Here is a 25,362-nt window from a genome sequence, read left to right as displayed (position 1 = left end):
GACTCACCCTGTATATCCGAAATAGACATAATATTAATAGTTAGACAACAAAACTTATCTTCACATTTTTACTCCTTGCATTTCTGCGGCAATGAAATTACTATTATTCGATAAATAATCGGCAACCATAAATCCATCTATAACGGGTAGGTTATCCGATTGCCCTTTTTCGACTCCCTCGTTCATTTTAATTAATTGGATTAACATTTTAGCACAGGCAAGAAACCGGCGGCCGCGGTACTGATAGCGGCATTTGAAATTTTTGCAAACTTGAAATGTCTGTAAAATCATAATTACTTGGTTGTTTTTAATGAAACAAAAACTAGTATATTTGTATAAGTAAGAACTTTGTTCTAACGAACTTTGAAGCATTATGTTATACCTATTACCATTCCTCATTGCTACTCGTCGATGTTTATTTCTTTATTGAAAGATCTGTTTGCCTAGGTATATATATAGGATGGGCGTTTCACTGTGGTTCGTCATAACTGTTGTTTTTTGTAGGTTTAAATCTAATCCAATATGTATCGATGACTGGTGCTATTCTTTCAAGGAGAAAGGAGGCAAATAGATTGTAAAATCAAGACATGACATGATGGCTTATGGGACGGTAGTTGTCTATCAGAATTGGCTGTAAGCTAGTTATATTTTCTATCTGTAGTCAGATAAAGTTAATTATAGCCTGTTGAACATTATTTATCTGTGCATTTCTAAGTTGTATTGTATAAATTTAATAAGAATTGACGTTTGACAATTGACAACAAAACACTTGCAAATGCAATCAAGGAACATAGACTAGCTGTAGTTTGGAATCTTGCAAATGGCGTCATTTATTGAACATTTATAAAAACGTAGGATTTTTGAAACGCAGTTTGGAATTCTTTTCACTTGTGACTATTTCTTAGCCATTGTGCATAGCAAAGGACTAGGAATCACTTTGTACTGATTTTAATTGAAAAATGGGATCCAAGAAACATAAAAAGGAATCTAAAAAGAGGAAGCATAAGAGTAGATCACGATCTCCTATTGATGGGCAGGAACGTGAAAGAAAAAGGCATAAGAAACACAAAGAACGCAAGAAGGATCGTTCCCCTGATGGTTAGTAGATGCTTATAACTATTTATTATGACGCTATGTACTAAAAATTATCTTATTTTTTTATAACCTTCAACATCACGCGGCGTTTCTGTTTCCTATATATACAAACATTGGCTCAAAATACTATTACTAATAGGAATATATAATAAATGAGGATAATTTTTAGTACTAGCGTGTGTTCAAGTTGGCGTAATAATGGCATATTTTGCTCATTATTTCAGAATGGTGGCATTCGAGATAAACTGCTTTCCGAGTGCTGCATCAACGAGGTAGGTATGCCACCGATACATCTAAAAGGAAAGGAAAGCGTAGAATCTCAGTGGAATTTGTTATTCTTAAATATATTGTGTCCTGGCAGGTGGTGGTGTCTAAACATCATTGTATTAAAAAATGAAGGAAATCGTAAAATTATGCATTATAAGATTAAGCTTAGGCTGTAAGTCAAATTTGAAATTGGTTCAGCCAATCATAATGTAATCAGTAATTTGAGATTGATTATTATTTTTATGACTAATTGAAAGCTGGACACTGAATGATCTAAATAAGTACCTATCTTCTGATAACTGAAATAATTTTTAGAAACACAAGACAAAGCAGTTGTTTTTTCTTGAACTAGGCTTAGTTTTAATAAAAAGAAAACAACATGATATCAGGCTAACTTAAAATTAATGGATATACTTATATAATCCCTAAAAAGTAGTACGGAATAATTTGTCACAAGGTCTTTTCTGCTTCTCTACAATATAAATACTATTAGATAAGCTATATTTTAAAAACATCAACTAAGCCAATCAAGTCAGCTTGTATGTATACATAAAGTTACATTTTTAATGTAACTTTGCAAATTCATGTCACATATTAAATCAACATACAAAAATAATTTGTATGTTGATTTAATATGTGACATGAATTTAACAATAGAAATGGAAATATAAAAATACTCCACATTTGAAATACTCCAAAATAGAACATTGAATTTATGCATCAAATTCAAAAAACAAATTTTGGATAAAATTTAGCAACACAAAATTAATAACTAATTGAGCTTTTGCTAGTTAATTTTAGGAATACATCAATCAATATTTAAAAAAACTCCATTTATTTTCTATGCATAATTGTCAACACTTCTTCATTCTTTCAAAATTTTTAGAAGACAAATAAAACCAATATTGCTCCAATAAAATTAATTGTCATCTTTTTAGCTGGGTAGGCAGGGGGAACCTATTGTTTAAACAGTGCCATTCCTTACACATTGCAAAATTATTAAGAAATTGCATGATAAATGGAGGAACTGAACACCAAGATTTCTCTTGTTGCCAGAGCAAGGGAGTGAAAATGATTTATGTTAGAAATCAAACTCACAAGCATCATGCTTACACTCTGTTTTCATTCATAAACTCTCTACAAAGATCTCTATCAAACTATCTTCTTATGTAAGCAAAATTTTTGTTAATAAATTAACAATATCATATTATACATCTTAGATAATTGTTGTTATAGTGGAAGAAGTGCCAGTGGACTCACATTTGAAGGACAATGAAGTTTGTTCCCGCAGTCGCAGCAGCAGTGTCAGTATACAGGAGATACGAAAATCAAAAGAGAGGAGGTCATATGAAGACGAGAATGGGTAAATATTTTAGATTTACATTTCTATATAATAATATGTGAAGAATCTTTTTTTATGAAATGAAAACTGTGCCAATGGAAGAACATGAAATTTGTTATAGTTTATAAAGAGAAGGTGTGCAGAATGCTAATAGCTTTAAAAAATAAATTAAATTAGCTAATTGGTTAATTAAAATTGGTGTAAGTCAGTTTACAGATGATGATGTTTATAACGGCATAAGAAAACATGATGTAAATTGCATACTTTTATGAATTAAATGGAATTATATCTGAATTATCAAATCTTTTAATAATACAAAGAAGTTAATTGCACTTTAAAACTTTTAAACTTTCTAGGTAAACTAAATTGTTTATTTGGTTGAATATCAGGAACTACTGTTTCAAATTAAAGAAATATTGTTGTGTTAGTCCACTGTACCTGTCTGTAGGTACTATACTGTAACTATAGCTTAGTATAATATTCTGTTCTGTTCTGTTCTTTCTAATATGGTGTTCCGAGCGTGCCCGTTGAGTAGTATAATATTTATATTCAAGCCATGGTGGCGGAGTTGCACATTGTAAAACTTTGAATGCTACTGTTGTGGGTTAAGTTCAGCTCTAAGAAATGAATTATTTTCATTTCTTTGCTTTGATAACGAAATATAGCGCAGTGTTGAGATCTGCAACTTAACAAGCATTTTCTTGAATTTTCAATTTCTTGAAATTCCTCTCGCCCCTTTTACGGATAACAGCAGGTATATTAAAAAAAGAAAATTATGTATAGACTTATAACATTATTATTTTATTTAAATGTCATTTATCGCGTGTTTTCTAGGAGTCAAGACAGAAGTCAAGAGTCGGAACGTGACCCTTCACCGGTGGCTGCTTCCAGCTCAGTTCAAGAGAGCCTCTCCATTGAAGAAACTAACAAATTAAGATCTAAACTTGGTTTGAAACCTCTCGAAATGGCTGAGAAACCTGCAGGTATGGGAATACACCACAGTACAACTAAAAAGCAGCTAGCTTCACATAGTTTTTTTCCGCACACTGTTTTTTTAATGACAATTAGATCTCTGCCATTAAATACATAATATCTTGAAAATTAAGCAGTGGGGAACGGTGTCTCAACACTAGGTTATACCTACTGTTCTATTTAAAGAAAAAATTGCCCATATTAAATATTATTATAAACCGTAATTATTATTATATTACGGTTTTATGGTCTTTCATAACTATAATTTCCATATAATTTATAAGAACCTGAATAAAACATAATTTCATATAATATTTGTTATATACAGAGGATGGTAAAATCAAAGACGACTTGGGGGAGTTCTACCACGTCCCAGCGGCCAGCCTCACCAAGAAACGTGCTGCCGACAAAATAAGAGAGCGACTTGCGACAAGAAAAGAGAAACGACAACTGGAAACGAAGTAACTACATAGTGACTGTGATAGTGGTTAGACAGTAGATTAGGACATCTGACTGTGGACATACTTGTTATATGGCATACAGCATTAAACAAAAAAATATTGTAGGGTCTGTTGCTTAAAAATAGCAAATAGTAATGATTTGTAATTAATAATCTAAAAATTAATTCTAACAAATTCTAACCAAAAATATGGACCACATGTCTCTAATGATCAAATAAAATAGTTTATTCTCTATGTAAAATAACTTGTCAATCACAAGTTATGTTACCAATATAAATATACTTTTGAGCTGGATTGGACCTACTTCATCATCTTTGCCAGACACCTCAAAAATTCAAATTCAAATATTTTTATTCTAACTAAAAAGTTACAAGCATAATTTCTTTTAAATCATTTACCACCAGTTCACTAAAGTTAGTGCCTCAGACCTGAGAAGAACCGGCGCATACATATTTAATTATTTGTGACAATGATACCTTTGAAACTACAAGGCGTGTTATCATTTATCACAAACGTCTTTTCACAATTTGTTTACATCGTGATATAGAAAGTTCTATCATGTTTTCTGGGATCCTATTGTAAAAGTGTATACATTGTTCCATAAAAGAATTACGGACTTGTTGTAATCGGGTTACAGGTGTGATAAGTTTACTCCTATTTCTAGTATTAATTTTATGTACATCAGCAATTCTGCAATCATCAGCAATCATTAATATTTTTCTTAACAAACATAACTTTTTCAAAAATGTACTGAGATGAAACTGTCAATATATTAATGTCTTTAAATTTTTGCTTTAATGAATCATTCTCAACCTCAACTATGTTACAGTCATGTAAAAACTTTTCATCAAAACTACAAAGATTATATTTGATGAATATTTGAACTGAGGCCATCATAGTGGAATAGACAGGCTTATTGCAAACTATGGTTGTGGGTGGGTTGACACGTACTTGGGAGTATGAATTATTTCCATTTCCTCATTTTGGTACAGTAAACATGGCAGTGCCCACCACTCAACACTAGCAATATTTAGAATTGCCTATCCTGGTATATACAGATGCAGTTGTAGAATCGAGGCTGCCCAGAATTTAGTTGTAATTACAAATTATTTTCATTTTTTACTAGATTGCAAACAACACTCCTAGCAGATGAGTCTGATGATGAAGATGCAATCGCATGGGTCCAGAAGTCACGAGAGATTGAAAAACAAAAGCAAGAGGCTGCTAAAAGAGTAAGACTTAACATTTCACTTTTATCTTGATTTCATTATGATTTCATTATTAGTGCATTTGAACACAATAGCATTAATTATCAAGGATTTTCTTTATGTATGAAAAACCGAATGAAAGAATGTTCTTTCTTCTCTCTTAACTAATATAAGCAAAGCATAAACAGTTTGTTTGCACATGCTAATCTTAGGAACTTCTGATTAGAATTGATTTTTTTGATTGACAATTCCTAGTTATTGCCATTTAACCATAGGTGCGATTGTGTAGTTTAATTACGGTATTGATAAATATTAATGTATTTAACAACCACTATCAATAGTGGTTGTCAAATACCGTCAGATACTGTTATTCCACATTTAGGAAAGAAAAATACTTTTTTTAAAAAAAGTGTTCAAAAATTATTATCAAGCTATGGTGAAATTCTTATTTTAATTAACAGGGAGATAAATTATTAAGAAATATCGTTTAAATAAGTAACATAATTATTATAACCAGGCGGCGCTGCTGGACGAGCTGGACGCGGAGTTCGGTGTGGGCACGCTGGTGGCGGAAGAGCAGCGCGGGGAGCGCGCACGTGCCTACGCTGGCGCGCACCTGCGCGGACTGAAGGTGGCGCACGACATCGATGAGGTATATTATTGCATTTGGAATTTTGAACTAGGAATTTAAAACTCGATTTTCTAAACGTCTTTTTAAACTCTATTCGATAGTTTATAATACGTACCGTAGAGTTTGGCGCTCCGTTCCCTTTGACTACCCCTGTAGGGATAAAGCGTGAAGCTGTAAGCATTAGGTTATAATCCTTACATGTCTTCAGTTGGAACATGAAATGGCAATTATATGCATTTAAAATAAAGTGAGAAAGTCTGACTGTTAACGCGATGGTTGAGGGCTCGATACCGACAGAAGAGAATAATTGTATTTAAATTACTTTCCCTGCTATAAGAAAACTTGGCATCCATACCTTCAAAATTGGGCAAAGAGTGGGGAATAGGGCAAACTAAACCTAGATGTTCTCTGTCCGCCCAACTATGCTGAAAAAATGAGTTAAGTTTTGGTTTCTATAAATAAATAATGATCCTTTGTACATCAACAGTTGCCTGAAGATCGTGTGACAGTGTTGACGTTAGCCGACAAGGAAATATTAGCAGAGGATGCTGAGGACATACTGGTCAACGTGAACATTGTTGACAATGAGAAATATAAAAAGGTAGGCTTTTTTATTATTAATAATAATAATAATTTTATTTTATTTGTCTTTCCTATCGTTTATAATTATTTTCACTATGACATTGTATATTTTGTCGGTCAAACAGAATATTATAATATACAAATTGTAAAGCAACTGTATTAATACCTGCATCTTTGAAAACATCTCGGAGATGATCTTAGATTATAAATATATCTCACGGCCTTTTTTTTGAGAATAAATATTGAATTTATATCTGAAGCACTGCCCCATAGCAGCATTCCATAAGATAAAATATTATGAAAAGCTATAGTAGACTAGTCGGGCAGTATCAACGTTCGTCATTTGTCTTACTTTTTAATTGTGAACGCGGCAGAGCTGAGTTTATCCGCAAGTGCTTCCAGATGAGTGTCCTATTGGGGTTTGGAATCTATTGTTACAGTTAAGAAAATAGTTGATTCCGACAAATTAAAGAGTTTCTCCTTTAATATAATTTGTCCTAAAATTATGTTTTTTAACATTTGGTAAAGCAAAGTCAATGCATTTCGTTTTTCTAGCATTTAACATTATATTATTAATATCAAAACAACGAAGAATATGCGATGATGCACTATTCACTTTGTTTAAAATGTTTTTTCTGTTGACAGAAAATATTATAATATTTAAGGTTGATCTTAAATATTAAAGAAGTATCATCCGCGAAAAGTACAATATAATATAGGTTCTTTACATAAAAATGTAGATCGTTAACGTAGCTGGTCGTGAACCTTAAGTTGGCGCTATCTCTGAAAGCCCCTACTTTCAAGTTAGAGAGTATGCATACAGCTTTGCTAAAATTACGTAGGACGTGGGCCCTGGGATCTCAATCTATTAGTATAATAGAAATTTAATTATTGACGTTTTCGAGCCAATTTAGACTTTAGACGATATATTCGATCATGATAATACGTCATATAATCATGACAAATGTCAACTGATCTACACAACCCGTGCTCATAGATTAATAGTGAAAACTCTTCATTTAGGTATAGCGCGCACTAGTGATTTTTGACACCGTGACTGTTGCGTCACTGTCACCGTGTACATTACACTAAATGAAGGTGCGCGCATTTGGATACGTGACAATTGGGTGACTTTTTGTCCGCGGAGGACGGCGACACGCCGGTGACGCAACTGTCACCGCGTCCATAGATTTGTATGCCCGTGCGCGCATTAGCAACTAAATGTCACCTCCCGCTTGCGGTTTCCATACTAGTCGTCTTCCGCATAAACATGAAACAGCAGCGTGTTGCATTGCAGCACCGAATTTTTATTTCAAGAATTGCGTCAAGTTCATCACCAAGGCAAAACGTGTGTTTTCATGAAGATGAAATAGACAATGACAATACAGATTGACGAAATTGAGTTGAGGCCATTGCTCTATGACAAATGAAAAGTTGAAAGCCAATATTTTCTACATTTGCTTTTTTTTCTATTTCTTAATATAAGTGTACAGACAACCATCTCTTCGAGATCCATTTTATCAAATGTAAAAAATTTCGTCACTGTCATCGCAAGTGCGCGCAGTGGCGAAAAGTATGGTGACATGTCAGTGACAAAAAGTTTATTGTCACCGTGACAAAAGTCCAGTGCCAGTGCGCGCTAAGCCTTAAATACACTTGTTAGACACTTATCGACTGAATAAAAGATCGAATTGAGACACTTTTCAAAATATAGATGTTGGCTGAGCCTAACTAGTAAGCTTATTAACAACTTAAATAAGTAAGTATCTAGTGTAAGTATGTAAGCTTTAGACTACCTAAATAACCGAAAAAAATAATAATACTAAAATAAAATATTAATAATACAATTTATTTACATAGAACATAGAAGAAAATAAAAAGGCTCGCGCCGGCTACCAGGCGTACGACGAGGAGGCGGAGATGGCGGCCGCGCTCGGCTTCGGCCGCCCTCTGCTGGCCAAATACGACGACGAGCTGGACCCCACTGCCGCCAGCAGAAGAGCTGGCTTCCGCATCGGAGATGAGGACGCGGTGGAGAACAAGCGGACGTTTGATAAGATGGTAGGTATATTGGCTATTACTTATTGTAAGGTTTCAATCGCTCTTTGTTAGCCAAATATGATAACGAGTTAGGCTCTAGTGCCAGGAATCAGAGAACTGCTTCTGCTAGTTTCGGTAGCTCATAACGTTGTTATAACATTACAATTGTTGTAAGTATATGTAAAACTGAAGCTTAATATGTAGTAAGTATACATCATGATTACAATTTCCTAAAATAATAATTTCTTGCAAATATTATCAAACAATAGTACAAATATATATGAAACATATATTACATATAACTTGTCCAGCGTGCAGAAATACTAGCAGGTGGACCGGACAAACGCTTAGAGTCGTTGATACTGCCGCAGTTGCGCATCGCCTCCGACTACCTCGACGAGAATGAAGTGCAAGCCAAGTTTAAGAAGGTTAAACGGAAGGTATTATGCTTTTTTTTTTCTTTTAAATTTTACTCGCATATAGTATAGTAGGGAAAAGAGAAGAAAGCTATTGTCAAGACACTATTTTCTACGTCTACGAGACATTGCGTGTTGAGTGACTGAAATCAATGGCTCGATTTGTGGTGCGGAAGATATGGGAAAAAGCAAAACATTAAAATGTTGTTTATCTTAACAGAGCTTATAAAATTCCGTTAATATTAATTAATATCAATGATTTTACTATTTATTCTGTAACATGTACGTAATATATTTTAGATTGTAACTTTTTAATTCAGGGTAAAATTCGAAAGAAGGCAAAACAGGAGCCCATAGATGTGGAGGAGCACGAGGCGGGCAACGCGCCCCTTGAAACTGACGATACTGGTACTTATATTTGTTACTTTTTTAAATTGTAGTAAAAAAAATATGATTTTGAACACCAAAAAAATACGTGTATTAAAAGGGTAGCTCTTAATTTTTATATTTAGAGGTGTCTCATCGCGATTTTCGATTTCCCATATAAATAACAAGAAGAATTTTGTATTTTTTAAAAATAAAATCAGCTTGACGCTGTATCCCTGTATTACTTAATTTAGTTGGCAATTTAATATAATTTCTTTAATACATTTCCAGATGTGAAACCAGAGCAGCTGTCGACATGGTCGGCTGCGGTGGACGAGGACGAGGTGGAAGTGGACACCGAGTTACAAGCAGCCTTAGCTCGGGCGAGGAGGTTACGGCAGACTGAACACTCTGAAAACAACATTGTGCCTTACGTAAGTTTGTTTACTTATAAAAATAGCTTCACGGCTTTCCCTATCCCTCCCTGCACTGTTTAATTTTCTAGACATTATGTGTTGAGTGGTGGAAGTCAACGCCGCGTTTTATCTTGTTATCAGAGAATGGAAATTCAATCCTGAGAGAGAATCGAACCCACGAAAGTCGCGTGTGCATTTTTTTTATATGTTACTAAACAACATGTTGCATCAGAAAATTCAGTATGTTGACACTTCTTTTTTATAGCCAAATTATTAAGGCACTAAATAGAGATGGCTGGGAGAGGATGCTCTTTTTATTTGACTATTTTCCGATTACTATAACGTAAATCAATAACAACAACAAACTTCAGGTAGAAGAAATCCTGCAACAAGTAAAGAAGGAAGAACAAGAAGATCTTCCTGCTGACATAATAGAGAACACAGAAGATGGCGCCATGGTACTGGACGCTACAGCCGAGTTCTGTCGCACTCTCGGAGATATACCCACGTATGGACTTGCGGGGAACAGGGATCATGCTGCTGAGATTATGGTAACATGTAAAATATTACTTTAGAAAATATACACAAATTTGAATTTAGCGGAATCTCATGATAGGAGATCATGTAATCTTGTATTCTCACATGTGATTTTACTTTCAGCCACGTGATCACTTGTATTATAGAACCCCACCTGGCGGAAATTATTACTTATATTTAAATTATTTATATTTTAAAAACCATATAGTAGGTTTTTTTTTATGTAAATATTTTACTTATATTTTACTTATAGTGTGGGTTGAGTCTACTAAGTGTAAGGGCACAGCCTGATGTATTGCAGTTAAGAATTATATTTTCATGTAGGTTATTTATGATATTGAAAATTATTATTATAATTAAATATTTTGTTTCTTATGCAATTGTATATTTTATTTAAAATGCTATAGGATTTCGAGCGTGAAGAAGCAGAGCCAGAGCCTGAAGTAGAAATAAATGCTGGTGCCTGGAGTCGTGTTGACGTTGACAGCGAGAAGCCACCTGATCTTGCTGCCGGTATATTTACATTTATAACATTGTTTTTTAATATATATATAACCTTTTTATTATTATTGTATATTAGTTTTAAACTGTATAACCTGTGCGTGTGTACGTCAGGCGCGGCGGCGGGGCTGGAGGCGGAACCGGCGTTGGGCGCGGGCGTGGCGGGCGCGCTGCGGCTGGCGCTCAGCAAGGGCTACCTGGAGCGTGCGGGCGCGGGCCCGGCGCAGGGCCCCGCGCGCACGCGCCCCGCCGCGCTGGCCGCGCACTACTCCATCGACGACAAGCACGACGACGATCGGCGCGAGGCGCGGCGCCCGCACGCGCACGTGCACGCGCATGGCCCGCTCACCGACTTCCGCGAGAAGCCGCACTTCCGGCCCGCCGTCAAGCTGGAGTACGTGGACGACGACGGTCGCCCGCTGTGCCCCAAAGAGGCCTTCCGCTACCTATCGCACAAGTTCCACGGGAAGGGCCCCGGCAAGAACAAGCAGGAGAAGCGCATCAAGAAGCAAGTGCAAGAGGGGGTCAGTAGTCATCTTTTGAATATCATATCGCATATCTAGTAAACTACTTTCTATACAAACATACATACACATATGAACCTTACCACACAAACTTCAAAGCTTAAATGGGTCATAATTTTCCCAAACTACCCAATTCCAACAATATCACATACATTCTAGTCAAACCGATAATCTTTTTATAACGTTAAAATAAAATGTATTGTAGGAGGCCGAGGAGGAGTCGTGGCGCAGTGGCACAAAATATGACTGTAAATGGAACTGGTTGTGGGTTCGATCCCCACTCGTGGAAATTAAATATTTATTTAAATTTATATTCATTCCTTCGTTTTGATGTCGAGGCAAATCGCGGGAAGTCCCGCCACTTAACACACAATGCCTCTGGAATTCGGCTGAAAGTGAGGAACGGGGTAGGTTCCCCTCTGCCTAACACTGCTGTGTACGGGATACACCGTGAAGTATATAGATTTGATATTGATCGTGTATAGATTTGATATAAACGGATTTGATATAAACGGAAGAGGATGTTTATAGCATTTTTCCTATTCAACACTTAGATCGTTCGTCCGTAAAGAGTATTTGAAAAGAATGTTAATAAAATTGTTCATATAAACTAAAACCTAACATTTTTTCTTATAGTTGATGAAGAAAATGAACTCAACTGATACTCCGCTCGGCACTCTGTCCATGCTACAACAGAAGCAAAAGGAAACTCAATCCCCCTATGTCGTACTCTCCGGTGCTAAGAAAGATTCTACTAACTAACATGAACATAGATAACCACAACCAGAATATACAAATATAGTGATTACATTCTCTGTTTTCATCCGTTTTGAGTAATAATACCTTTATTTGGCACATCAATTAAAAATAAATAGTGTTAAAAAATTGCTATAGTAAATTGTATTTAAAAATAAAGGACATCATAAGTATAAATTTGTTTTTAATTTTGATTAATTTCAAAAGTATGTAAAGCCTAAAGAAATTTAGACGAGAAAAAAGAATTCAGGGACTGAAAGAATTCAGTTTAGACGTAGGATTTTTTTTCATTTCACAATTTTTATCCTTACCTGTATTTCGTGTGACACAGTTACGAATAGATACTATTAAGGTAAACACTTACTACTACAAAAATACTACTAAAGTTTAAACAATGATTAATTATTTTAATAGTATGTAAGTAATTGTGTAACATATAATGATTTTGAAAACAGAAGCTTAATTTTTTCATATGTATGGATGTATTCAACAAGAACAATAACTCGAAAAAGCAGAGATCACTGAAATAGTAATACGTACACACACACGGACACGCACGCACGCACGCAAACACACCCACCTAACGTCTACGCAGTCTTATATTCATACTAGCGGACGCGCGCAGCTTCGCTTGCGTATTTAGGGGTGAATTCTAATAACCCATGAAACATGTGTTCGATGAAATATTTTTAAGAGTCTAAATTTTAAATTTTATAAAAATCGGTTGCGATTTAAAGGTTTTTCCATACAAACTTTCAACCCCTTATTTGCACCCTTAGGGGGTGAATTCTAGACAACCATGAAACACATGTTTAATTAAATATTTTTAAGAGTCTAACTATAAAATTTTATAAAAATCGGTAGCGATTTAAGATTTTTTCCATACAAACTTTCAACCCCTTATTTGCACCCTTAGACGTAGAATTCTAGAAAACGATGAAACACGTGTTCAATTAAATACTTTTAAAAATCTAAATTTCAAATTTTATAAAAATCGGTGCCGATTTAATTTTTTTTCCATACAAACTTTGAACCCCTATTTTACCCCTTTAGGGTTAAAATTTTTCAAAATCCCTTCTTAGTGGATGTCCAGATTACGAAAGTAAACATCTGTCCAAATTTCACGTTTCTACGCACAGCGGTTACGGCTGTGCGTGCGTCTTACTTCAGTCAGTGAGGACAAGTCCTTTTATATATATAGATTTTTGTGATTGGACGAGAGCGACGGTATCGAAAGTAGCTCAACGATAACGATAATTAACGTATCTAGCGATATCATATATTTAACGTTACCTGTGTTTAACGGTAAAATTATCTTATATAAAGGTAAATATGGTAACGTTATTTATCAAGTAATGTACGATACCTGGCGTAACGATACCAAAGTTTTAACGTTATTTCAAGCCCTAGTAGTAACACAGGTACAACAATTAATAACTATCATGTTGTTCTTTCAGCCTTGTCTCCCCCGAACATGTCCTACGGCCGTAGCGCTCATGAGGCTACGAGTGCGTGCGTGAGGTCAGAAGTGTTCGCACTTGCTTGTTAATGAATGAGGGTCTCCTACTACATGCCAGGCTAGCAGTGATTATAAGTAGGTGAAAATATATTGTATATGTATAATATTATAGTACTATAGGCTTTACATTTTCTAGGAAGGTCCTTCAGTATTTCTCTTTATCTATATTAATCAATAATTTTCGTCTTGTTGTTCTTGCCTCCTCCCCTCAAAATGTGTTTTATGACCGCGTCGTTTCTGCCCGTGAGGCGACTCGCGACGCATGCGCAGCGCACGCACGAGGTCCGGAGTGCGCGCGCGACGCACTGGCTGAGTGTTTGATAGGCGGAGGTGGGCGTAGAGTGGGATCTGCGGAAATTAGAGAGTGGAATTAGGTATACGAGTATGTTATATGTACTCGTATAGGTAGTAAGTTCTTGGGGGCTTATGTTACAAATCGTATACATTAATGTGGACTTGTCGCACTAATGTTGTCTACAGCGCATTCCATAGTTATAGTATATATGTTATGAACCAAGTATCAATAATGACCGGGCTATAGCGGACCAGCTGATCATTTTTACACTGTATGGACATTATGAATATTGCTAAGTCACTATTGGGATTGTATAATAAAGCTACATTTGACTAGGCGCGGGGAGAGAAACAAGAGCCTAACATGTGTTGATCAATAAGATTCAAAGAACTTAAATGAAAAACTGTAATCTAACCTAAAAAAATCCAATTGAAGTAGGGTTAAGTAGCAAAGTTAGATTAGGGTATTATTTTTCATATTTTCTTGATCCGAATAGGGCGAGAAAATTATGCAAGTTTCTTCTGCGTGCTTCTGCAGATAGCTATCACCCTTAATTGCGCGATGCGACACTACTCCGCCATATGTATAACGCGCGGACCATTTAATTAACGAATTTGTCTGATTTGCAGTGTATGAGTGTAGTCACACTCAAGAGCCCAAGTGAAGTAGGACAGCATCTGATTATAAACGCAACGCCTGTGGGGTTCAATCATATTCGGGAAAATGATTCTTTTTTTTTGATGATTGAATGATTTTGAATGATTATTTTCTTTATTTTCCTAAATACAGCGTGAAATCAAACAAAAGCAACAACAAAAGAACAACAAATACATACAGTAGGCAAGGAGTCATCGAGCGCGGGCGGCGCTTGTGGCTCGGGGCGTCGCGGCGGCGGCGGCAGCGCGGCGCTCGCTGCCTCGGGCAGCTCCGGCGCCGCCCCGCGCGCTCCCTCCGCCGAGTGCGAGCGGCGCCGGGAATCGCGCGGCAGCGCGCCGCCCGACCACACCTTGATCATCCGTCATGTTTGATTTAAGGGGATTTGAAATTTAATCAAACTTTCATCCAACTATCCTTGAAGTGTATCCTTTCCACCAAAATAAAATAACGAAATCAGTTGGCGGGATATATATCCCAATAATATAAATGAATATATATATATATTAGTAGCCGCTAGTATTTCTATAAACAAACTATACAATAAATTAAATACGAAATACTTAACACAAAATGTAACAATTACTATCAGACCCTTCTCAATGAAATCAGTTAAAAATGTGATAAATAAAAAATAAAAAATGCTGACTCTAAGTGTAGTAGAACTGGCTACTTTCTTCACATCAGCAGGAAATCGTGTCACATCCAAGTCCCAAGGCAAAAAGCTGCCTAAAGTACCGACGTACTGGCCCGACAGCCGCCACGCGCGCACGCTGTAGTCCGACGACCCACTGAAACAAGAAAAACAGCTTTTTATAACTAAACTAATATTAATAATATTTTATATTTACGCTATCGTTGTCAGCATTTTAAAAAGCTGCCCTAATTATCCTGAACATAATTTACTGAGAAGAGGAAACCGAGTGTCTTGACGCTAACTGGCCTCAATTGTACCTACTCACTTTCTAGCTGAGGTGTGTAGGTATATTAAAATATATATATATCTAAAACAGTCAATAGACATAAATATTTTTTTATTTTAATCTATATATATATATATATATATAAAAGGACTTGTTATGAATATAAGTCCACCTTTGTTAACCTCATTTCTATAACTTTATTATTTATTATTCTATAACTTTATTATTAACTTTACTATTAACTTTATATTGCTTATTTTATTTCTAGTGATAAAGAATATATATATGAATAGTACCTGAGTAATAACCCCATTCGATCGACATAAGCGAGAGCGGTAACACAGCGCATGTGCGCGCGCGCGCTCGACAGCAGCAGAGGCCGCGGGGCTGGGTTACGGAGCGCCGCGCGGAGAGCGCGCCCCGATATGCGTTGACGCCAAAGGAAGGGGAATGTGGTACGGAGATAAGGCATGTTTAAGTGCACCTGGTGGAGTTTTACTCCCTCTTTATATGTGAAGATTTTGAATGATAAAAGACTTTTGGTTTGGGAAGATCATTCAAATAATGAATCCTTTAAATAGTCGGTAGGTATATTGTAGGGTATATTGTTTGAGACCAGTCGTGCCTCAAAGCGGAGTGTCTTAACTCTAGATTATAAGGCAGGGGGCTGCCTTCCCTGCTGTAAGCAGGATACAGGGTGAAGCTGATTTAATTAGATTTTTTTAACTAGCACCAAGAATCAAATTAACCCACAAACCTCTTTATCAGTCAAATAGTTCGCCATTAACCACACTTTAATATACCCAACCGTAGTCCCGGTAAACAAATAATCATTATCCTGATCGGTAGCGAAGGCAGATACATAGTCTCCAGAGGAGTGCACGCCGCGGAAGGAGCCCTGCAGCCCCCCCGCCGGGTGCTCCGACCACGCTTGGATCTGTCCATCCTCGAGAGATACCATTAGAGATGCTAAAATGTACAAAAGAAAATTAATCGAAACTAAAAGAAACTAAAGAGAATTTTATATTAGCTGGTTTTTGGCTTTTAAGACAAGGTGCAGTGCGGTTCATGAGTCGTGGCGGCTCTGAAGTTGCCCTCAGATGGGCAGATTTAATATTATGATTTTTCTTACTTTTGATTATTTCCCTTGAACAATTTGAAAAGAAACTTACGTCACAACTCGTGGACCGTACTGTAGCTGGTAATGTAAACCTAATCTTAAATACCCTGTTGTCCACTTCCCGTTCCCGTTTACGTATGTCGTGAGTGTTTATATTAAGTTGTGGTCTCGAAGGTCGCTTTTCATAATTTCAATCAAATAAGTAAGGAAGGTCCTTCCTTCTTCCTGGCATTAATCCCGGCTATTACCAGGGTCTGCCTTCCTACTTAACCTACTCCACTTTGCACGATCTTTTGCGTCCTCGGTGGTTAGACCATTGGCTCTCATGTCCTGCATCACGACATCCAACCAGCGCTTCCTTGGGCGTCCGGGAGGTCGCGCCCCAGGAACTAGTATAGCAAGGCACTTGCGTCCGACATAGTTCTTAGGCCGGCGCGTAACGTGGCCAAACCATCTCAAGCGACGCTCTTGGAGCTTATCCGCTACGTCACGGACCCCAAGACTACCTCGAATGAATGTGTTGCGTATGCGGTCAGACCGCGTTACGCCGCACATCCACCTCAGCATCTTCATTTCCGTGACGTGAAGCTCCTGAGTGTGCCGAGATAGTGCTGGCCAACATTCGCTGCCGTATAAAAGAACCGGTCGGACGATGCTCTTGTATATCAGCCCCTTGAGCTTGGGCGGTATTCTGCGGTCGCAGACCACACCAGTGACCTCCCGCCATTTGGCCCAGGCAGCGCTTATCCGGCCATGGACATCGTGGTCGATGCCTCCAGACTCGTGCATAACGGATCCAAGGTACCTGAACTTCTCCGACTTAACGGCTGGCTCAGGACCTATAAGGATGGTGCTCGAGTCCCGGCTCCCGCAGGCCATGTACTCTGTCTTCGACACATTTAGTTTAAGACCGCCGTTCTCAAGCGTACCCTTCCAGAGGTTCACTTTACGCTCCAGCGTCAGTCGGTTCTCGGCAATGAGTGCTATGTCGTCGGCATACATCATCAGCCATGGAGGCTGGTCCTGGATGTGAGCCGAGACAGTATCGAGCACTACATTGAACAAGAACGGACTAAGAGCCGAGCCCTGGTGAACCCCCACTGTAATCGGGAAGGGTCTAGTGTCGCCAACAGCAGTCCTAACCATAGAAGCGGAATCGTGGTACATGCCTCTGATAATCTCAATATAGGCCTCAGGGATCCCTTTGGATCGCAATGCCCACCAGATACACTGACGAGGCACACAGTCAAAGGCCTTCTGCAGATCTAAAAAGGCCACGTGCAGAGCTCTCCTTTTTTCCCTGTATGCCTCCATCAAAGTTCTGAGGGCGAAAATGGCGTCCATGGTGCCCGATCCTGGCTGAAATCCATATTGAGACTCGGAGACAGTACACTCTCGGCGGAGCCTGAGGTCGATCATGCGCTCGAAGAGCTTCATGGTATGACTCATAAGCTTAATGCCCCTATAAGTACCACAATCTTGCCCTTCCCTTGTAAATAGGGGTAATAAAGCTAAGCCGCCACTGATGCGGCATCTTACCAGTGTTCAAGATATGGTTAAAAAGGTCAGTAAGCATGAGCACACCAAGAGAGCCCAACGATTTCCACGCTTCGATCGGAATGTCGTCAGGTCCCACCGCTTTTCTTCATGCGTCGAAGGCAATTACGTGTTTCGTCAAGGGTTATTGGGGCAATAAGTCCGAGGTTAGGCGGTGGGTCGTGATGAAGACTGCATGGGTGCTGAGTATTCAGCAACTCCTGGAAGTAGCTTCTCCACCTCTCCTTCACAGAGTCATGATTACAGAGCAGCGTGCCCTGGGAATCTCTGACGCAAAGACATTTTGCGATATCTTGCGTCACTTTATCCCGGGAACGTGCCAGTTTGTAAATGAGCTTCTGCCCCTCCACAGTTTCAAGTTTATCATACAATGGTGACAAACTCTCACTGCGGGCTCTGGCTACAGCTCTTTTACTGGCACGTTTAGCTACTGTGTACTCCAGTCTGTCTTCAGGAGAGTTGGATTCCTGCCACTTCTTAAAGGCAGCCTTCTTTTCACGAGTCACCTCCTGGACCTCGTCATTCCACCACCATGTCTCCTTGTCGATGACACGTCCTCCCCTAGAAACGCCAAGAACTCGCCTGCCTGCCGCAATGATTGCCGACTGAGCCCGATCCCAAGCATCCTGAGCAGTCTCGGTGTCAGTCGAAAGATTATGACTTTTCACCTCTGCCAGGAAGTCGGTCTGCATCGGTCCATTCAGCAACCACCACTTGATCCGAGGCTTACGTTTCTCGGCTACTTTCTTCTTCGGAGTGACGTTAAAGTCCATGACAAGAAGACGATGTTGGGCCGTTAGGCTTTCGCCTGGAATGACCTTATAGTTAGTTACCCTGCCCATATGACACCGTCTGGTCAATAAGTAGTCTATTTGAGTTGAGTGGGACCCGCACTTATACGTGATAAGGTGCTGAGAATTCTTTTGGAAGAACGTATTCACGACGGCCAGATCAGACGCAATACAGGTTCTCAGAATGTTTTCTCCCTCAGCATTGCGAAGACCGTGCCCAAAACCCCCGTGAACACGTTCATACGGCTCAGCAGTCAGGACATCCTCTGGATGTAGGAAGGTATTTTATAAGAAACTTTATTAACATTGCATACTTACACTGAAAACTAAAAAATATAAAGCTACCTACCAACACGCATATGACAAGGCCTGGTAGTAAGAAATATCATAGCGTGAACAGCCAGAGGCCTCTCCGTGGATCCCGCGACCTCCGCCACCACGACCGAGGACGCGCGTCGCGCTCGCGCCTTCTGCATCGCTGACGCCGAGTCTATGGGGGCCTCGCGTACTCCTGTTACACTGGAATGTTCATTGAAGATATGTCTGAATGGTGTGGATGATGGTTGAGAAGAAACGTGATGGGAGTGGTTTCTATTACCACTTGGGGAAATTAATTATTTTCATTTCAGCACAGCTTTCAACAACATTTCACTCGATACGCAATTGCTCTATAATCGGTCGTAACACTAAGTCCCCTCTGCCTACTCTACCAAAGAAAACTAATGATTAGTGAACAACCTGGCCCTCGGCACCGCGGACGCACTGCGGCGCGCGGCGGCCGGCGACGACTGCGGCGACGCGGCGCGCTTGCTGTACTGCATCTTGATGCGCAGCCAGGGCTCCGTGCACGAGAAACGCCTATAAGTCCACCAAATCATATTTATTGAACAAGTTTCTTGTGGAATCGACTAGTGCTTGAAAAAGAGGTGCAACACCTACCTATTTGTAATTGCATTTGTTAAATATAATTTTGTAGTTTATGTTTTTTATTATATATTGAGGCCAGACGTGGCGCTGGGGCGCAAAGTGTGACTTCAAACGCGACAGGTTATGGGTCGCTCTGGTGTCGAGGCAAAGCGCGGCGTTGAGAGCGGCCACTGGTTCCCTCTGCCTTCCCTGCTGTCTAAGTTTTAGTTCGTATGCTTTAGTACTTTGGTGTAGGCATATGTTTCCAACCAAAGTACTGTCCGATTTAAAACTCCTCCAGTTCGACAGGATTACAGGATACATATTTACTGAAATTACGGAGATATGTACGTTATCTACCTGAGACTTTTTTTAGTACATATGTATTTTTAATATTATGTTATAAGGGTAAAAATTTACCTGAAAGAACGTTAAAAAAAATGAAGAATTCTATAACAGGATTTAGCGAAAACCGTTAAAAAAACTTAATGAAAAATAATTTAAAATATTTTTTTTAGAGAATGTTAGTTTTGGTACTCAATATTGATATTAAGTTTGATATTCACGACGATTGAAAAATTTACACGGAATGACCAATTTGAAAAAATATATGCCATAACTAACGAAACGCCCATATAAAATAAATAAAAAATAATGAATACCTGTACGGCTGCCCCGTTTCCATCTTCCAAAATATAAGCTCCGAGTTATAACTAGCCGTGGCCAACGTGAAAGGAACTCGAGCGGCCGCCGCCATTACGTCTTCTGAATGTCGAGTCTCCCAGCTCTTCCCCCCGCCGCCCATTGCCTCACCCGGACTTGAACCTGAACCCTCTTCTTCGAACTCTGTTACGTGACGGTTCCAACCCACTGCTAGGATCCTTAGAATTGTCATTTATAGTTCATATTAGGTATATATGGTCTATGTAAATAACATGGGTAATGTAAGAGAGTACAAAACGTATGAACATTTAGCAACAATCTCATTTTGCCTATTTAATCTGCAGAATGAAGAGCAGCTTCATCTCTTTTGCCGCACAGCAGTTGGCGAAGGAATCCTAGTGTCTAGAGCGGAACTACACCACGTCCACCAGAACAAAGAAATGAAAATACATTTAAATATAGTAACAATAAAATTATTTAAAGTTTCAATCGATATTTGTATGTCGTAGGTATATGTTCTTAAAACACTACATTTCACATTTGTGTTAAATGTAATGTGTTGGTAGTAGATTTCGATTCCTTGTGGATAGAATATATATAGGTAGGTGAATCAATGATAAGGTATTCTATTACCCGACAAATCCCACACCCATATCTGATATCCTCCAATTAGTTTGGATGATCGACGCTCTACGTCTACTGTATAATCTCCCCCCCCCCCCCTGTACAATCCTGTCTCACAGTATCACGACGTCCTTAATAAACAGATTCTAAGTAAATGGATTCTAACAAACCTTCCTTCAACCCAGAAGCAATTAGTGACTTCGCACATGTGCTCTATCGCCATGTTCCTCAAACAAACTCCCGTGTTGAAGTTCCAAACCTGTCATAGTAAAATAAATAATGTTGTCCATATTTAATAAACCAACATACTTATTATTAGGTGTGTAATTAAATAGTAGGCACTAGGCACTAGGCACTAGGCAGCGAGTGCTCACACACAACACTCTGTTCTCTTGCAGCCGAATTCAGAACAGTGCGCGCTAAGTGGCTTAAGTAATTCTACGCTAGGTTTTGTCTTTCCGAAACGAAGAAAAGAAGATCTAGGAATTAAGGTTCAAACCTTTAATGTACCATTCCTAGCACCCGTAAGCAGCAGCTGATATCCAGGATCAAAGCAAGCTGCAGTTATTTCTACTGGAATCAGTTCACCGTGGAGGAGCCGCGTGTGGGCGTCGCGCACCATGGCGTTGCGCTTGCCTGATAATTCATAAAAAATATTATATTTGACAATATGAATTTATACGTTTTCTGCTACTGCTTTTGATACTTTTACTGTTATTTCAGATATAAGAGAATAAACATATGTGGAATATAAATGTGAGCAGAACGAACATTTATATATCTATATAATACAAATTTTACAATTTACCTGTAATCGGATCCCAATTAATAATAATGCTGTCCATGCCACAGGTAATGACCACTTTAAACAGTGGATTGTAAAGCACCTTCGACACGGCTCGCGAGTGCGTAAACCCATCCGTGTGTTGCGGGTTCAGTTCCTCGTCGAGCACTATTATGGCGATTTTGATGGCGGCCAGGATGAGTTCTCTCGTAGCGGGGTTGTAGACGGCTGATATTGGAGTACGTTCTCCTATTTGTGGGGGAATGTCGATATATGTCTGAAATTGGTTAAAATTAAATAAGTAAGTTATTTTATGCTATGCTATGCTATTACATTTTTCTATGCTATTCAAACTCACTCTACTGAGGATATTTAAATAATTCTATTAGTTAATTAGTATTATATTAGTATTTAAGGGGTACCTACTATTTGGTATTTGAAATATTCTAGAAGATTTTTAATACATTTAACATTTATTAATACATGAAGAGATCTTGCTACTGCTATACCATATTATATTCAAACATACTTACTTCACAATAAGGAACTAAAAGCAACTAACTTGAACACATGTCTGTCCCTGTACATCCCACACTTTGACCACTCTATCCCGGGACAGCGAGTACACGGTCTGTCCGCCGTTCTGCAGCACAAGCTTCACCACCCCGGCGTGATGTCCCGGGAGGACTACACTCGCCTTGCTCGGGACGAAAGGATTCCATACACGGACGATGCAGTCCGGACCGCCCGTCGCGAGGACGTGAGCTTCTTCGTCGAACGCGAAGCATTGGATACCCTGGAGTTGAGGGCAAGAAGACAAGAAAGAGAAAGGCTGTCAGGTTATTTTATTTTGATATACAATACATAAATATATAAATCAAAAGGAATTCTATCAGATTTACAAATTGAAATATTTTTTTTCGAAATAAGTTACATGCTTCATTTTTTGAACGTCAAATAATTTACCACCAGTTCACTAAAGTTAATGACTCAGACCTGAGAGCCGGCGCAAGAAACTCAGCGGGACTTTTTTTTAAATCAATTTTATGAGAATAAAATCAATTTAAAGAAACTAATGTGCCGCCTGCAATTTAGCCTTTTAGATTAAGATTTTATAATTATATATTTAATAAAAATATTAAACTTTATTTTTTATGTACCTACTTGAAATTATTTACGCTGTACGTACATTGAATATCTGAATCCCAAAATTTAAAAAAAATGACCAATATGCAAGTCTTTGGATTAATTAGTTACTTCACAAATTTATCCCAAGACTTAGTTATAAGTGAAGCAACGTGTAAAACGATAATCGAACCTTATCCACCCTAAACACATTGTGCGTCTTGGAGCCCGTGAAGTCCGTCATGAGCAGCGCGTCGGGGCAGGTGGCGCACGAGACCACGCAGTGCAGCGACGCGTAATACGCCACCTGGCGGACCCAGTCCCCGTGCACGCCGCGCAGCTCCACCAGCGCCATCTCAGGCAGCAAGTCAGGCTGTGGACGAATATATGTATCCCAAAACGCACATCATCACACGCTGCGATAACCTAGTGTCGAGACACTACGTTTCAAGGCATTGTTTAAAAACGTGCTTTATCTTGCCGGAACAAAGATGTATTTTTTTTTCCCTGAGTCGCAATCGAACCCACAATCGTCACATTAAACGCTGTTCCACTCTACTTTATTCCCTTATTATATGAAAAGCTTTTTTAAAATTTTTTATAAGTTTCGAGCTGTGAATGAAAACTGATAATATGTAAAAAGTGACAAAACATTAGAAATGATGTCATCATCATCATCATCACAAGTATAGTTGTGATGTGGTGTAAGTTTACCACCCTAAAAAACTGCCCCCCTAAACTAGATAATACTTACCCAGCTGCTTTCCTGTCAATCATACAATAATCCTTAATCCAATAATACAATTTTGGTCTGCTCTCCTTGGCCAGAGATAAAGGTTGAACTTCAAATTAAAAAGGCTAACTCGTTTCTGCAAGTCCACATGGCGCAGTTGTTGCAAGGCGCAGCCGGGCTGGTTGCGGAAGGGTCCGCGTTTGATCGCTGAGAACAGCAATATGCGGAGGTTGCCGCCGACGTCGCCGCATATTAGAATACACTTCTCGTTTATGTCCTTCGAGAAGTGGTAGTACATTGTGCATATCTGTTCGGCAAGGAGACAAAAATTATTAACAAACAATAATTATCCAATAATATCAAAATTGAGAAAAATATCTATTATTTTGTTTAGTGATAAAGAAGAAGAGAGAAGAGTCCACCGTTTTCCAACCTAAAAATCCAGGCGAGGCATGTTTAGTAGCGTAACACGACAAGATAATTCATTCCTCCGTATGGAAGTTAAACCCGAAACTATAATAGTATTTACAGCCAGGCGCTGTCCTGCGACGCCAGCCCTAACGAATTTATAAATATAAACACTATCAGTTATTGGTGCTGGTCTCCAATTACCATATATTCCCAGCTAGTTATGATGAGCTTCAGTGTGAACGTCTTCGCAGTGCTGTCGTAAAAGCGGAGGTCTCGTTCAGTGGAACTGGTGACGATGATGTTAACGTCCGGCAAGCACACCGCGTCCGTCACCCACGTGGTTCGAACTCTGAGGTGGGCTGGAGATCAGAACTATTAAAATGTGCTTCAAAAGGGTGTATGATAGAGAACGAAAAGACAAACCGACCCTTTTCGGAGCTTACACAAATAATTCTTTCATTTCACTTTTTTGATAATAGCCCCGTTCCGAAGTAAAAATTTAAATATTCGTGTGATTGTAACCGTGACGGCCTTTGGTTCGATTACCACTCAAGGGATGGAAATAATAAATATTTCTACACTTCCTCTGATAAATAGGCAAAGTGCGGCGGCGAGTTCCGCTAGTTACACATACACGTGATACATGCAATGCCTTAATATTTTGAGGAACCCCAGAAAGAGAGGAACGGATGACTCTGAATGGAGAACAAAATGTTTTAAGACTAGTTTCCCAGGTTCCCTTTTTAAATAGGTAGTTTCTTAATATGCCTAATATCTACCTAACATTAAAACAACGGAACTAACGGCTAACAGAATAAGCACTCCTCAACATGGTCATGTTGAGTGACCACCAGCTGATCATCCCGTCGCGACTCGCCGCTATGTAGTTGCCCTGCATGGGGTCCGTGCACCGGTTCTAATGTGGAATTCATTAGTTTACTTAATTTATGTTGAGTAGTAACCCCATTACCTCGGAGGTAGAATGCATCAAGTGACATGAGACAGAGCGTAACTTTTGTAAAAAAAACAGCACACAGCAGGGTAGCTCCCCGCTTTCCGCTGAATTCTGGAGGCATTGCATATTGAGTGGAGGAACTTAACGCCGCGCTTTACTACTAATTAAAATAAATATTTTTTCTTTCT

The 25,362-nt window shown here is 38.7% G+C and overlaps 2 protein-coding genes across 3 annotated transcripts; one reads left to right on the top strand and one right to left on the bottom strand.

Moving 5' to 3' along the window:
• The first annotated feature begins 751 nt into the window (after nt 1-751).
• LOC146529041 (U4/U6.U5 tri-snRNP-associated protein 1) lies at nt 752-12,291 on the top strand. Its single transcript, XM_085202715.1, has 15 exons — nt 752-1,098; nt 2,599-2,725; nt 3,539-3,687; nt 4,005-4,137; nt 5,264-5,369; nt 5,863-5,997; nt 6,464-6,577; nt 8,419-8,619; nt 8,910-9,038; nt 9,335-9,422; nt 9,672-9,814; nt 10,168-10,347; nt 10,741-10,846; nt 10,949-11,358; nt 11,995-12,291. Exons 1-15 carry the CDS (start codon nt 960-962, stop codon nt 12,118-12,120), a joined length of 2,286 nt encoding a protein of 761 aa, XP_085058841.1. The 5' UTR covers nt 752-959; the 3' UTR covers nt 12,121-12,291.
• WDY (WD repeat-containing protein WDY) lies at nt 12,271-25,362 on the bottom strand. 2 transcript variants are annotated; one of them, XM_085202717.1, is made up of 16 exons: nt 25,024-25,362; nt 24,421-24,578; nt 23,939-24,115; nt 23,269-23,448; nt 22,513-22,746; nt 21,975-22,227; nt 21,666-21,802; nt 21,337-21,425; nt 20,542-20,760; nt 19,712-19,831; nt 19,323-19,492; nt 16,263-16,474; nt 15,802-15,989; nt 15,232-15,373; nt 14,764-14,934; nt 12,271-13,981 (listed from the first exon to the last, which is right to left on the bottom strand). In XM_085202717.1, exons 1-16 carry the CDS (start codon nt 25,115-25,117, stop codon nt 13,805-13,807), a joined length of 2,721 nt encoding a protein of 906 aa, XP_085058843.1. In that variant the 5' UTR covers nt 25,118-25,362; the 3' UTR covers nt 12,271-13,804. The 2 variants fall into 2 exon arrangements, with proteins under 2 accessions (XP_085058843.1, XP_085058842.1); XM_085202716.1 differs by lacking the exons at nt 24,421-24,578; nt 25,024-25,362 and having other exon boundaries at nt 23,830-23,963.

The sequence above is a fragment of the Heliconius melpomene genome, chromosome 19, assembly GCF_056956725.1.
Source record: "Heliconius melpomene rosina isolate 202511_hmr_F chromosome 19, ASM5695672v1, whole genome shotgun sequence".
Classification (NCBI taxonomy): domain Eukaryota; kingdom Metazoa; phylum Arthropoda; class Insecta; order Lepidoptera; family Nymphalidae; genus Heliconius; species Heliconius melpomene.
This window is presented reverse-complemented; position numbering and strand designations above follow the sequence as displayed.

What these genes read in the sequence shown, in the direction of transcription:
- LOC146529041 (XM_085202715.1), top strand. Translation starts at nt 960, where the DNA reads ATGGGATCCAAGAAACATAAAAAGGAATCTAAAAAGAGGAAGCATAAG. An exon ending in AAACGACAACTGGAAACGAA is followed by an intron (nt 4,138 to 5,263) that starts GTAACTACATAG and finishes ATTTTTTACTAG; the next exon opens with ATTGCAAACAACACTCCTAG. An exon ending in CCTTGAAACTGACGATACTG is followed by an intron (nt 9,423 to 9,671) that starts GTACTTATATTT and finishes ATACATTTCCAG; the next exon opens with ATGTGAAACCAGAGCAGCTG.
- WDY (XM_085202717.1), bottom strand. Translation starts at nt 25,117, where the DNA reads ATGCAGGGCAACTACATAGCGGCGAGTCGCGACGGGATGATCAGCTGG. An exon ending in GAAACGGGGCAGCCGTACAG is followed by an intron (nt 19,832 to 20,541) that starts GTATTCATTATT and finishes GTGGACTTATAG; the next exon opens with GCGTTTCTCGTGCACGGAGC. An exon ending in CCAGTTCTACTACACTTAGA is followed by an intron (nt 14,935 to 15,231) that starts GTCAGCATTTTT and finishes CGGATGATCAAG; the next exon opens with GTGTGGTCGGGCGGCGCGCT.